Here is a 14,795-nt window from a genome sequence, read left to right as displayed (position 1 = left end):
AATGCTGAAGACCATTTAGAAAATTGCACATTTAAAACCTCTGTAAAATGTGGCAGATGTGCCCTCAGTTTTCATTCTCTGATATTGCTGTGTGCGTTAACACCAAGGCAGTGAGAGAAGGGGTGTTGGGCTTGGGTGATTTGTGTAGGAGAAACTGGTGCTTATGATGAGATATTCTGTCTCATCATAAATGCTTTTAAATTCTTTTACTTTTTCCAACTTGAATAGTCATTCATTTATTTCTTTAATGGAAATAAGGCAGTCATTTTTTTTTAAAAAAACTAGAAATGAGTATGTTTTTGAATATGTAATATGAGACATTACAAAATTGAGAATGAATTCTAAATTTCTCGAACTTTTAAATTGTCAACCACTTTTACAAGAATTCATACTTAATTTTTTTTTTTTTTCTGATTAAGATGAGTTTTTAGGTGTTTGAGACCACATTATTTTCAGGGATATAGCTGTCTGTTCTACCAGTTTGTGTTTTACACTAGTGTGAGTGTTGCTTACATGATGGTTCAGGATATTGTAGTTGCTGTTTCTAACGTGTTTCCTGAAATGTTTCGCCATGCATCTGATTAGTGTGGCTAGTCCTTGTTAGTGAACCCAGCTACTCCACCAGCTACTCCACCTGTTACACCAGCTACTCCACCTGCTACACCACCTACTCCACCAGCTAGTATGTTAGAGAAAAGACTACAGGCAATTGCATTCTCTGGGAGAATGTTGACCCTCAGGTAGAGAGTGTTTTCACAAGGAGAAATTTGAGATAAAGACAGTGCTGCTCCATGGCTAATCTTTATCTTAATTTCCTGCAGCCTGCTGAGAACCAGGAAGTAAGAACCGAAGTTTCTTAGCCTGTTTATGTCTTTTGCTCCAGAGTGTATGTTCATACAATCGAAACCAAAAGTTGGAACAAAAGAGCCAGTATTTGGACAGATAATTGAAGTCTGGAGGCCAGAAATTCTGGTTTTATTTCTAGCAAGTGAGAAATGATAAATTCAGTGACAGTATTCTGAAAGACTTACTGTCCCTTTAAAATACTTGTCATCATTCTGGGCTATTTGTAGTCTCCATTTAATAAATATAATTGAGCTTAACTAATATTGAAATAAACAGTAGTTGAGTACTCAAATATTTGCACACATTACATTTTTAAAATCTTAATTTCTGGCTTTGAAAAATGTTCACTCCTAAAGTGAAATTGTATGTGATGTTACTATAACAAAATAATATATTCCCTCCACTTCTTGGCCTCTCTCCTCAGTCCTGACCAGGTAGAGATTGCCAGCTTTGCAGGCAATCTATCACTCAAGTGTCCTTGGAATCCGCTTATGCACTGTGATTGTTTTTCTAAGACATGGATTGCTAGCATCCCCTCCTCTCCTAAAAAGGCCAAAACATACATGAATGAATGAATGAATGAATGAATTCACTCAGCAAATGCTTATCCAGTAATCAGATCCCAAGGGTACACAGAACAACAGAAGATTACTGTTGTTGTATTAATTAATATTCTAGTACAGGGACATGAACAGGTTTTTAGAAAATACATGCATGGTAATTTTAGATGTAGCAAATTCCATGTGGAGGGAACAAATAGACTTTGGGAAAGAGTAATTGGCTTTGTATCTGTGGGCCATAGACACACTCAGGGCCTCAGCTTTGTCAGGCTGTCATGCTGCAAGGCTGAGAAGAGCCAGGAGGGAAAGTGTTCTAACAAGTGTAAAGGAAAGAGCGCAGGGACTTACTGGGTCTTCATAGTGACCACCAGTGTGTCAGCGAGGGGGTCTGTTTGGGGAGTAGTCTGGAGGGCCAGGAGCTGACATAGGAGGCCGAGTAGAGGCCTGTGAAGTTGTCTACGGTGTGGTAGAGATGAGCGTACAGGTGTGCATTGATGCTGCCTAGGATTTGGTAATTGGATATGGGGATAAGGAAGGAGCGGGTCTCAGCTGTGACTCCAGTCTTGGCTTGAGTTATAGGTGAGGAGTCCTTAGAGAAGAACATGAAGGCTTGGTATTGAACACATTAAAAGAGGTGTGTGGGCCAATTTACGCTGAGTCCAGACCCTGTAGTGCTTGGGCTAGTGATTAGGAATCCTGAGCTTCCGTTTACAGATGTCTTTTGTAGTTCTGGAACAGGGTGTCATGGAGGAGAGGGGAGAGAAGGAAGGCCTCTTGGTTCATCCTCCTTGAGAGGTGGTTGATGTGAAGTTTTATATTGGAGTAATGAGAGACAGAAACCTCAAGGTGCTCATCCTTAATCAGAAACCAATGATTTGTGTTCACTTGAGTGAGGTGAGCGAAGGGTTTCTAGTTACCGCCGCGACTGCAGCGTGTAGTCACTGCCGATATGGGCTGAATGTAATTATTCTAATGGACAGCAGTTCAGCTTGTGTTGCTTTCTAATATAGGTTAGTATTCATCTATTCATTTTCATGACAGCCAAATGGTTTTTTTTCACTCTTTTGGGTTCATACAGTTCTCTTAAGTGTAGAAGAAGAAAAACATATTTTAAACAATTTTTAGTCCTATATTTGTAAAGAAAATACTGGGAAGGAAGGTATCAAAGTATTAGCGATTAATCATGCCTAAGAAATAAGACACCTGATTTTATTTTTCTTAAAATGCCTTCTAGATTAGTGTTATGTTTATAATCTTGCAAAAGCAAAATACAGTTGTCAAAAATAAGTAAGTTTTTTTTTTTTTTTTTTTTTTTTTTTTTTTTTTTTTTTTTTTTTTTTTAACAAAGTAAAGCACAAGACAGACATGGTGGCACACCTGGCATCAGTAATACTTGGGAGGCTGAGGAAATGTGGAAGTTTGAGGCTATCCTCTGCTACACAGTAAGACTGTGATTCAGCCCTTCCCCAAAGTAAAATACATACGAACTTACTTTTTAGAACTTAGTTTTACTCTGTAATTAAATAGTGATACTATTTAGATTTCATATTGGACACATATTTTACATTTTACTTTTTAGATTACTTGTCTTTAGAGTACCAATGGTAAGAAGTTTACTGGAATCAAGTAGGAAGAACAATGCTTGAAGAATATTTCTGTATATCTGAACAGTATCCTTCCTCAGAGACGTACCCAGCTCTTTGCTAGATGACACAGGGCAAAATACAAGCTGGGTCCATAAATGTGAACACAAGACAGCACATCCAAGTGGGCCAAAGGTCAGCTCACTGCCTATGACAGTGATAGCTTGCTTTTGGCCTGCCCATAGCCAGTGTACCCTGGTAGAGGCATTCAAGAAGCCATATAGAGTGTGCCTTTGGAAACTGTCGACTACATAATTCAGAAAACCTGTTGTGCATTTGGTACTAAAGTTATGATTTTTCTGAAGTCTGGCCTTTAGTTGAATTTGAACTTGCAGTTTCATACACAGTTACTAACATGGGTCTTGAATTTTTTTATTTTATGTAGGGCTTTTAAATGACATTGTATTATATGTAATATTTTGATGTAAAAATAGCATTTCTTTTCTTTTGGTAGCTTGCATTGAAAGGCTCGAGCTACAGTGGACTACTTGAGCGACATCATATTCACACCAAAAATGTAGAACATATAATTGATAGTTTACGGTAAGTCCCTGTGGTGGGGTCTCACAGGGGAGTTTACATTCGGGAATCCTGAAAGTCTTATTTGTGCTCGCAGCTAAGTCTTAGACTGTTAATAAAACTTGGCACATTTCCAGAAAATTATATCGTGATCAAAAGACCAAACTTTATCATTTTTCTAAGGAAATTTTTGTCTTACTCTTAAAATTCAAATATTTGTCTCCCAGGGAAGCACAGTTTCCTCAGTTCGCTCACTCCTCAGCGGGCTACCACGGTATAAGTGATAGACACGAGTGTTCAGTAAAGTATTACTTGGGTCTAAAAATGACCTTTGTAGACTCTCTAGCTTGCAGTTGAATCAGTTTAAGTGACTGTAAAAGGGGAATCTAAGATCGTGCTAATCACCAAATACTCTGAGTGTCTGCCACTCAGTGAATATTTGTTGAACTTCAGGTCATAGTTGTTTTTAATGAATATGTAAGTTTTATATAATGAGTATAAAAACATTTTTATATTAAATCTCAGCATCAGAAACAGAGGAAAGTGAAATTCTGATCAATCAGTATTACTGTCAGTGGCTTTAAAATTTGTTTTAAGTCCCATGGAGATTTGGTTGTCAGCATTTATTTATTTATTCCTGACTTGCCATAGTTAATTGGCTATATATGCTAACTTTCTGAACTACACCTACATTTGTTTCTATAACAGAGATGATGATGATTATTTTGGTAATACTCTGTCTCTTAGAAAATGTCCATGTCTTAGATATGTCACCAGAGGAAACCGTGTGCCACTTCTTATCCTAGGGATGAAGGGATTGAGGTTCGCCTGGTCAAGCGGAGGGAATACGATGAAGAGACTGTTCGATGGGCAGATGCTGTCATAGCTGCAGGAGGTAACTGCTTCCCAGAGACAAGGTGCTGGGCCCGGGCTGCTTTTCATGGCTGTTGGTTCCCGGTTCCTGGAGTCCAGCTGATTTAAATCCTACAAGTTCTGTGAGACAGTTTTCTGTTGTAGTTGCTTTGTTTGTTTGTTTGTTGTTGCATTTTTTTCTTAATGTTATTTATAATTGTTGATGCTGTGCGGTTCTCTATGTTTTCTTTAGTCATAATTTGAAGATCTTGCCTTTAAATTGAAAAGATGCTTTGTGAGTGTATTTTGATTTAATTATGGCAGCCCTAGTAAAGAGCCAATGGTGAAAATGTATTGAGGTTATCATTGTTCAGCCTCTTCATACCAAAATGTACTTTTTCTTGAGTTTTGTAATTATTAGTGACCATTTTTCCAGCCTTAAGTTGAAAGTAATTGTTGGAGAGAACATAATAAATTGGACATGGTTGGATATGTTTTTACTAAAATCTCATAAATCTTTGAACTGGTTTAATAGGTCAGGAGAGAAGATGTTTGGGATTAGAGCCCAATCCTGGACAATGATGTCCAGTTGGGTGACATTATTGTCATTTGATGGGTTGTTAAGGTGAGAAATTGTGCCAGCCATCCTAACGTGCAGTACAGCCTTCTAATGTAAACACTTTTCTGCCTGTCTTGGCACTGTTGAAATCCTAAATCACTGCAAGAGGCACAACATAGCACAACAGGCTCAGTGATGTACAACAGGCTCAGCTCTGTACAACAGGCTCAGCTCTGTACAACAGGCTCAGTGATGTACGACAGGCTCAGCTCTGTACAACAGGCTCAGCTCTGTACAACAGGCTCAGCACAGTACAACAGGCTCAGCACAGTACAACAGGCTCAGCTCTGTACAACAGGCTCAGTGATGTACGACAGGCTCAGCTCTGTACAACAGGCTCAGCTCTGTACAACAGGCTCAGCACAGTACAACAGGCTCAGTGATGTACGACAGGCTCAGGTTGAGGGGAAGCTGTAGCAGTCTGCCGGGAGGGAATATGGTTTTAGAAGAAGACTGCTAGTTTCCAGGATGTTACAGCTGCTTTATAAGACACGTCTGGTTTGTCTTGCACTCTGTGCTAGGTGATGGCACGATGCTTCTGGCTGCGAGTAAAGTTCTGGACAGACTTAAACCTGTCATTGGGGTCAACACTGATCCGGAACGGTAAGCGAGGGCATGTTTATTTTGTAATAAGTAATTTTATATGGTTAGTTTTAAAAATATTCTACATGCAGACATTTCTGCTTTGTGTTGTGTGTTGGCTATTTTTTTATGAATATTAAACTTTCAAAGCTATTCTTTATTTTCTCTGGTACTCACGATGTGAGCTCTGTTGCTTCAAGAATGTTTCCATATGCATGACGTTAAAGTGCGAGCATCTTTATTCCTGGCTACCATGAACATCAGAACATGTTCTAAAGACAATTTAGTGATAATTGGACAGTTGACCAGGTGACTGCCGAGCGAGCGCCTGGGCAGACTGATGTGCAGTCCCCCCTTCCCTACACGTAGTCTCTGTTCCAGTGGCCAGGCCTGGGGGAGCTCCGTGTTGCCTTCATCTGTCTGAAAACTTGTTTCTCTTTCCCAGCTTTACTGACATTTACTCTTTTCTTTATTCCAGCCCATTAGAGCCATGACTATAACTGGACATTATATACTTTGTCTGGAGGTTTCCCACTTCTATAATCTCCTCCCTAGGAACGCACACTGACCTCACTGGAAGGCTTATCTCTCATCCCGTAGAGTTACCCTTTAGTACTCAGGTCTCCTCTATTTTTTCATTTTATTTATCTCTTTGATGGCTCCTTAAATATCTTTAAATCATTATCTTTCTCCTCAATTCCAGATTAGCCAGTCTTCCTTTCTAGTCCTATATTATGCTTGAAAGAGATCATGCAGAAAAAAGCAAACCTTAGAAACTTGGGCTTGCTAGCATTTCCAGTTTCAGAGTCCTAACGGCTCTCGGGATCTGGCCTTGCCCACAGTCTGCTGCACTGCTCAGGGGATGCTGGCTTTTGTGTACTGCTGCATCCTTTCTCCCTGAGTCAACCCTCCCCAGGCTCACTAAGGCAGTGGAGGCAGGGGATCTCTTGTCACTTGCTCCCTTTCCTCTGTGGTCCCTCCAGGCCTGCCTGGGGGTTCACTCAGGACCATGCCTTTTCAGGATGACTTTGCACTTCCTTGTCTGCATCTTGGTTGATGTTCCTTTTCTGTCCACTAACCCCAGCATAGCTGTGTGTCCTCACTTCCCAGGGCTAGACCTCTGAGCCCTTTCTGGATTTGTCCTCAGCCAGTTCACTGACAGTGTTTAGGAAACCAGTGACATCCTGGGCTGAGCACACAGTGCAGTTTCTGTCCCTGTTGACTTGGGGTTTAACTGTAGTAGCTCTCCCGTACTCTGGCGTTTAAGGTTCTTTTCTTCCCTCCTCTGTGATTTCTTCTGTGTGTCTGTTTCCTTTAAAGGAGCTCACTTTTGGTCCTTGGTCTATAGTGCTGTTTTCACGGATTATACTCCGGGTCCTTTTGTTGTTTGCTGTCTAGATCGTCCCTGCTTCCCTCCTCCTCCTCCTCCTCCTCCTCCTCCTCCTCCTCCTCCTCCTCCTCGGTGCGCCCACTGCAGTCACTGTCACGTCAACCGTCTCAAGCCCCACAGCCCCATCCCACCCCAGGAAGTCTGATTCTTAACTGTGAGAGCATGGCTCCCTCGACCTGCCTTTCCTTGGATATTTTGAGTTTTAGCACATAGATCCTTCATCTCAGGGAACTGGTCCATCAGGGGTCACTCCACTGAGTCACAAGACTCATTATCTCGTGCTTCCGGACTATTTTCTGCCCTAATCTCTCTTTCCATGTTGTTCTAGCAAATTGGCTTTTCATCGGATGTATTAAATAAGCAGCTATGTACAGGTGATCACTGCTTTTCTCTTCTGCTTCCTTCTGGTAAATGGAAGCGTTACCTGGGATAAAGCTGTGACTTAGTCCTTAGTCCCTCATCTGACTGGTAATAAATTCTAGGAATCATCCATTGATTCTACCTCTCAAAATATTTTAAATGAATCCGTTGAGAATTTCATACTGTGGGTTTTATCATATTTGCCTTAACACCTCCCAGATGTGCCTCCCCACCCCCACCCTCTCAACAACTGCTCGTCTTTTTTTTTTTTTTTTTTAAATAAACTTAATTCAATCCGTGCTGTCCATGTGCTTGTGAGTATGGGGCTCTCCACTGCAGTGTAGTTGGCCTACCAGGAGCCACACACTAATTGAAAACGGATCCTGCTCTTCCCAGAAGCCATCAATGCTCCAGTGCTGGTGCCAGGCACCCCTCCTACTCCATGCCTGGTGGAATGACTGGATCATGCTTGGTCCTTCACCAGGGCCTGCCATGTGCAGAAGACACTGCTGAGTTCATGTCTTACCACTAAGCAGAGCTCAGACCTTCACAGGCTGTTGTTGAAAATATTTCAGTGACCAAGTGTTCAAACATGGAAGCCCGTGGGGGACGTTTTACACACAAGTTGTAACACAAGTCATGGTCTTTCTTTAAAGTGCAAGTCTAAGTGTAGTTGCTCCTTAATTAAAATCTTTTACAGTTCCCCTCTGGTCCTGAGGATACACTATGGATCTCTTAGTTAACATGCGTGGTCTTGGCCATCTGTTGCTTATCGTCAAGTCTGTCCTCATACATCTCAGGAGCTATATATTCTTCAGTTGGAAAAACTCGTGTGTGGATTTAAACTTCGCCTGGAATCTTTCTAAAGGGCACAGTGTGAACTGTAACCACATGTTGGTTGGAGGCTCCCTCTGGGACACTTTGGCTCTGGCCAGCTTTGTGGACATAGGTGGTCGTGGGTGCTGTGAAGGAGCGAGCAAGTGCTCCAGAGGGTCCACAGGGTTCTCACACTTTTTATGTTCTTCTGCCAAGCGTTAGCTTGTGCTTATGCCAAGCTTCCCCGTGATCGTTCCCTCAAGATAGAGTGAATTGTATGCTGTGTCCTACTGAGGCTGAAGCTCCCTGCACAGACAGCACTCAGCCAGCAGCCTCCTGTTCTCTGCTTGTCTCCTCTCTTACACTCTTACGCCTTTTGGGTATAGGACCTTGTATCTGACATTCACATAGTTTTACACACAGTATTCAGCAAACTTCGAACACTGGATGTAATTAAAAGCTCTGAGGGACTAGACCCAGGACTTCAACCTAGCTGAATTAATGTTCTGTGAGTACATTAGTTTAGTAATTAACCTTCGATTTTAGTGATGCATGTGGGTTTTAGAAATTCTTAATGGCCTGCTTTTATAGCATTAAGATAAGAGGTTGTTAAGTGATTTTATGGTTGAGTTATATTTTCTTTAAAAAAAAAAAAACACGCTGGCTTCAAGTCATTAACCTGTCAGATTTGAACAAACTGAGGCCTTAGATTTGCCCATGGAGGCATGAAGACAACAAAGAACTTCTAAGACCTATTGTTCTAAATAGAAAATAAGAGAAAAAGGAAAGCTATATTTATACCGTCATGAGGTCAAAGAGGTCATCAAGGGCTGCTGGCATAGAAGGGCTTCATTGGTGGCAGGGTGTCCCCTTTAAGATGGCTTGCTCCCATGGATGCCATCCAGTGGGTCTCCTCTGTCTTCTGCACGGACGACCGAGCTTGGCAAACGAGTAGCCTTTGAATGCCATGGTAGTCAGCCTCCCTTCGAGTCCCAGGAGTCCCACCCTCTGTGGCTTTGTTCCTGCTCTGCATTTTCTGTCAGAGCTGGTCAGTGAAGCCAGTGAACTTGGTGAGACACTCAGAATTCTAAGCCACGTTCTGAGTGACGTATTGTAACTGCTTTGTTGGATTGCTCATTAACTTGTCAGTTACCATGGTACTGAGCCCACTGTGGTACCCTGTGAAGAAAGGCTCACGTCAGAGAAACTCAGAAGTGCTTGTAGCTGGCACTAGCTTGTCAGCCTTAAGCAATCTTGGAAATGGATCTAATCAGGGCTTCTGATACCCAAATCCCAAACTGATGTCTGAGGGTATGACTTCATGAGAGAGTGTGAGCTTCTGTGGACAGTAGTTTACACTTGAGGTTGACCTAAGGAGATATTGTCTATCAAATGACTATGGTTTTTATATAGTAAACACTATGTATAGTATTAGAGGATACAGACATTTTAAATGGTCCAGGCTTGTGATCCCATCACCTGGAGTTGTAAGCAGTTTGTGATACTTTGTCTCAAAGGAAAAAAAAAAAAAAAGAAAGAACAAAAAATTTAAAAAATTGAGGTCCTGCCTTTATTAACTGTACTTTGCAAAACCTTCTTTCTCTACTCATTGATTTACATTTACAATTTATTAATTTATTACTCAGACTTTGATTTGCTGGGTCTGCTCCCAGCCCTTCCTTCCCAACTAGAGCACCACAGGCTTGATGACAGTGAAGCTTCGTGGGCATCACTAGGAGTCATGTCTTGTCACTACCCTGGAGCAACTGAAAGGGGATCGTACCATTTTTGTAATTTTCGATTACTTTTTGATTTGTAGATTTTATTTTTAATTATCTATATGTGTCTGTGAGGGATAGGTTCATGTAAATTGATGGCCATCTGAATCAGAAAAGGGTATCAGGTCCCTTGGAACGAGAATTACAGATGGTCATGAGCCGTCTTGCGTGGGTGCTGGGAACTGAACTCGGTTCCTCCATTAGAGTGGAATACTCTGAACTGCAGAGCCGGCTCCACCTTCGTAAATGTTCCTTTGAATTTGTCTTCTGTAGTAATCTGTGAGTTTCTTGAAGTTCACTTTTACATTCTTTCTCTGAAGCGGAAGGTGCTGTAGGGACCGGCTTTCTCCATTCTTTTGTTTAAGGGTATCCTCTGTGCATCAGAATGACATGGCTGTGCTGGCTTAGCACACTTGGAGAGATAAGGAAGCAGTCCTAGCACGACTGATCTGAAGTTAGCAGTAATTCAGTAATTCAGAGGATCCCACTCTCCCACTGGGGCGTAGACAGGGCAGCAGAACGTTGTTGTTGTTATTTTTAGTTTCATCATACTGTGGAAACACTGGTGTCATTCTGACGCATTAAGGCTGGCTGTGGACCATAGTCTGTTCAGTCTTTTCTGTTGTTGCTGAAAGTACAGACAATTTGTGGGTTGAAATGTAGAGAAACTGGTCTGTGAAGGTTGGTGTTCAGCGATACTCTGGCTTTTTCCTCCCTTTCTTTTGCCCGTTGTGCCACCGGGACATCACAGATCTGAGGGTCACCTGTGTTTGCCTGTGCGATACACACGTTCCTTCCCCGAAGCCCTACGGAAGTTCTCTCGTGGTGAGTTCAGGTAGGAGTTTCTTATTCTTTGCATTTGATTCTTTAAGAAATTAATGTGTGCTGCTGACATTGTTCAAAAAGAGGACAGGCAGAAAACTGGGGTGCTTCATAGTTAACAAAAGCGGCCGTAAAAATTTTAGAGGCCAGTCCCTTCTCCTACTTCAGTTAGAACAAAGAGAGAACATGACAAATGCTGCTTGGGTTGCGATTGCAAATGAAGGTTTTAGTCCTTCAGCGAGAGAGACCTTACCCCCATTTTCCTTCATCTTATTGTTAATACATGCTCTTAGCATTTAGGAGAGATAGTTAGGGCTATTTGGTAAAACTAAAGGTGCAGTTTTGTATTTGTACTTTTTTGTAATAATGGCTGGAGGATTGTGTGTTTAATCAAACCAGGCTGAGTTCCAGTCTGTGTTAGCTGTGAACTATGTTTTAGGCAGTAGGATGAGATTTTTAAAAACGTATTTCACAGAGCTGGAGACGTGGGTGGCAGGAGGGCTTGCTGTGAACGCATGGGGACCCCAGTTGTGAACTCTCAGCACCTACTTCTACCACATTATGGTTTATGTCTCTGGGGAGTAAATAGTTCATTTTTGCTACTTCTCTTCCGCCTCCTCTTCCTCATCTTCCTCCTCCTCTTCTTCTTCTTCTTCCTCCTCCTCCTCCTCTTCATCTTCTTCCTCTTCTTCCTCTTCTTCCTCCCCTCCTCCTCTTCTTCCTCCTCCTCCTCTTCTCCTCCTTCTCTTCTTCTCCTCCTTCTCTTCCTTCTTCTCCTTCTCCTCCTTCTCCTCCTCCTTCTCCTCCTCTTCCTCCTCTGTCTCTTCCTCTCCTTCTCCTCCTCCTCCTGCTTTTCCTCTTCCCCTCCTCCTCTTCTTCCTCCTCCTTCTTCTCTTTCTTCTTCAAAACAAACACTATTTTGAAATTTTGGGGGACTTGGATTTCATACGTTCACCTTAATGGGGTGCTGTTTGCCTTCTGTGATAGATGTTGCTGAGCAAACACATGTAGGTTTTATATAAGCTTATTAGACATTACCAACAACTGGAAAGAGATGTAAATATCCACACATCCACACACATCTTTCAGTAGAGACCTGTGAGCTTTAGGTGTTTGTTCTATAATTTATTCATGGAATAAGTAGCTGCTTTTTCTTTTCTTTTCTTTTCTTTCTTTCTTTTTTTTTTTTTTTTTGGCAGGGTCTCACTATATAGGTCTGGCTGTCCTGTAACTAGTTATGTAGACTAGGCTCGCCTCAAACTTGCAGAGTTCTGCCTGCCTCTGCCTCTCTAGTGCTGGTATTAAAGACATGTATATTGTCTCTGTGCTCAGCTTATAATTAGCGTTTCATATACATCTTTCAATTTACTGAGGTTATAATGTCTAAGCCTTACCTCAGTGTATTTGACTTCACCATAACTTCCCTTTTCTTCACTTCCAGGTGGTTATGGAGGCAGCGGATCAGGTTATATCTGGAAGGAACTGGCATAAACCCCACTCCTGTGGACCTTCACGAACAGCAGCTGAGCTTGAATCAGCACAGCCGAGCCTTTAACATCGAAAGAGTGCATGATGAAAGTAGGTGGCCTGGGCCTAGCCTGGAGTGGGCACTGTTTAATTTCTAAGATTTAAGGCAATAATTTACATTTTTTTTTTTTGTTTTTAGTGCCACTAAAAACTCTTAAGAAAATGCTTTTTGCTGGCTTAATTTTGTTGTCATTGTTCCTATAATTAAAATCTAAAACAGTTGAACATGTCTTCAGATGAACTGTCTGTAGGACAGGTTTGAGAACTGGTTGACTAGGGATGAATTATCAGTACCTGGTAGGACAGTTGACACTTAGGGAAAGACCTTGATACGTCCGGAGGGAAGCAGTAGAAACTGGATGAGCTGGTCTGCGGGGTCTCATCAGCACACACGTCTGTTGATCTGTGTGTGCTACTCTCTCTCTCTGTCTCTCGCTCTCTAGGATTTAAGTGTGTTTAATGTAGTTGTTGAATAGAACCTTTCTTGGTAGAAAATTTTGCACATTGGCTTTGAGATTTCTGTTTGAGGCAGATTAAGGAGGATCCTGCAGATGGGAACTTGAACTGTTTTCTGTGAGGGTTAAAGTGAATATTCAGCTTTGCTCTAATTTGTGAAATTTTCTTTTGCCATTTTTTTTATTGTTCTCCATAACTTTAAAACTTATGAACCATGAAAAACATCAGTATCTTCATGGTGAACCACGTCTTTCCATCACTAGTTGCATCTTCAGAGAGATGTAAAAAACTATACAGGGATCATACCTATAAGAACTATTCACACTGAGTGAGTCCGGCTCAGGAAGCAGATGAACATCTGACTGATGGTCGAGCTGGGAACAGACCTAAAAATGGCCAACGTAAAAATACAAGAAAATGTCTCAAAATATAGGGATAGTAAACTTGTAAACAAAATGTGTGTGATGAGTAGAGTGAGTAGGATTTCCAGAGAATGCTGGGACCACTGGTACTGCTCTGGGTATAATGGATCTGGAGTAGAGACTGTTTCAGTTGTCAGTAGCACATCAGACACTGATCTCTCTACAGTTACTACCATCGTGGTGACATTTAACAGCTGTCCGAGGGACTGTTTTATAGGGGGTTTTGTTAGGATTTATTTTTAGTAGGTGAGTTTCTAAAGATTCTGAGAGCCATTTCAAGGTGTGTGCTTGATGTCCACCTTATGTTTTCTCTTCATATTATCAGGAAACATTGTCTAGAAAACTTGCATTTGGGTTTTAAATACAGAAAGAGGTTTGAGATTATATTTGATGATTTAGCTTTTTAATTTAGAAGGAGACTAGAGGGAACCCCTTTACATCTTTGAACTTAAATGATGCAACTTTAAGCTAGTGACATCTTTGCCGCATGTATTGTGACCCGTCCTTGCCTAGGTTATTCTTGTCACATGTTATAAAAAAAGAATATATTTTTATTAACAGTTCACCTTTAAAGGGATTTTATGTATGTGGATTTGTTTTCTTTTTAAGTTTTGATTATATCTCTTATTAATTATTATTTGCAAACACTTGGGAGGCAGAGGCAGTCAGATCTCTTTGAATTTGAGTTTGAGGTCTTCTACAAAGTGAATCCTAGGATAGCCAGAGCTATATAAAAGAGAGACCTTTGTCTTAGTTAGGGTTGCTGTTGCTATGAAGAGACACCATGACCGGAGCCATTCTTATAAAGGAAAGTGATACATTGGGGCATGCTGTAGAATTATTTAAATGCTGGCTTGCGTTTTCTACTCCACCTTAGGTTATTGAGTTCCTGGATAAAAAGACACACACACAGCCCTTATCTTTTTAATAAGCCTTAAGCGGCACAAGAGCTGCTTAAGAGGGCAGCTGCCTGCCCTCCATGCTGTTAGAGTCTACTTTCCTATCGATAACCCCGAATTACTACTTACTGTGTTTCAACCGAGAGTTCTACGTCTTGATCCAAAGGCAGCAGCAGGAGACTGTGTGCCCCGTGGGCAGCCCTTGAATTGAACATAGGAGACCTCAAGGCCGCCCCACAGTGAAGCACTTCCTCCAACAAGGCCACGAGTACTTATAGTACCACTCCCAGTGGGCCACGGATTCAAACACATGAGTCAGTGGAGGCCATCCATACCTATTCAAACCAACACACCCTGTGTCTAAAACAAAACAAAACAAAACTAAAAACACCCACATGCTATGGAAGGAGTCCATATAAAAGAAACTACATGGATGGCAAGAGTTCATTTACTAATAATATTTGTTGGATCTGCGCTGTTAGTTGAACATTTGTGGAGGATCCATGGGGATGAAGGTTTTAAGAATTCCATTAATAATCACTTTAAGGAAAAATAATCTAAACAGTATGGTTTTAGCATTGTACTTGTGTCAAACTGTCTGATGTGAGACATCTTGAAGGAAATTGGGATCATATTAAATAACGGCCTTGAACGCAATGAAGTTTGTTAAAGGAAGAATCTTCTGAATATGGCTTCTTGGCCAG

General features: G+C 41.4%; 1 protein-coding gene across 3 annotated transcripts in view; it reads left to right on the top strand.

Annotated features, from left to right (window-relative positions):
• Nadk2 (NAD kinase 2, mitochondrial) overlaps positions 1-14,795 on the top strand; it is a 38,383-nt gene that overhangs the window by 8,439 nt on the left and 15,149 nt on the right. For all 3 annotated transcript variants that reach the window (XM_034523403.2, XM_034523401.2, XM_076916110.1), the window contains exons 2-6: positions 3,504-3,592; positions 4,375-4,463; positions 5,561-5,642; positions 10,717-10,800; positions 12,229-12,365. In XM_034523403.2, coding sequence (XP_034379294.1) covers positions 3,504-3,592; positions 4,375-4,463; positions 5,561-5,642; positions 10,717-10,800; positions 12,229-12,365 — 481 coding nt within the window. The remainder of the gene's footprint in view (positions 1-3,503; positions 3,593-4,374; positions 4,464-5,560; positions 5,643-10,716; positions 10,801-12,228; positions 12,366-14,795) is intronic.

Source organism: Arvicanthis niloticus, chromosome 19 (assembly GCF_011762505.2).
Source record: "Arvicanthis niloticus isolate mArvNil1 chromosome 19, mArvNil1.pat.X, whole genome shotgun sequence".
In the NCBI taxonomy this organism is placed as follows: Eukaryota; Metazoa; Chordata; class Mammalia; order Rodentia; family Muridae; genus Arvicanthis; species Arvicanthis niloticus.
The sequence above is the reverse complement of the archived record's forward strand: the minus strand, read 5'-3'. Positions and strand labels throughout refer to the sequence as shown.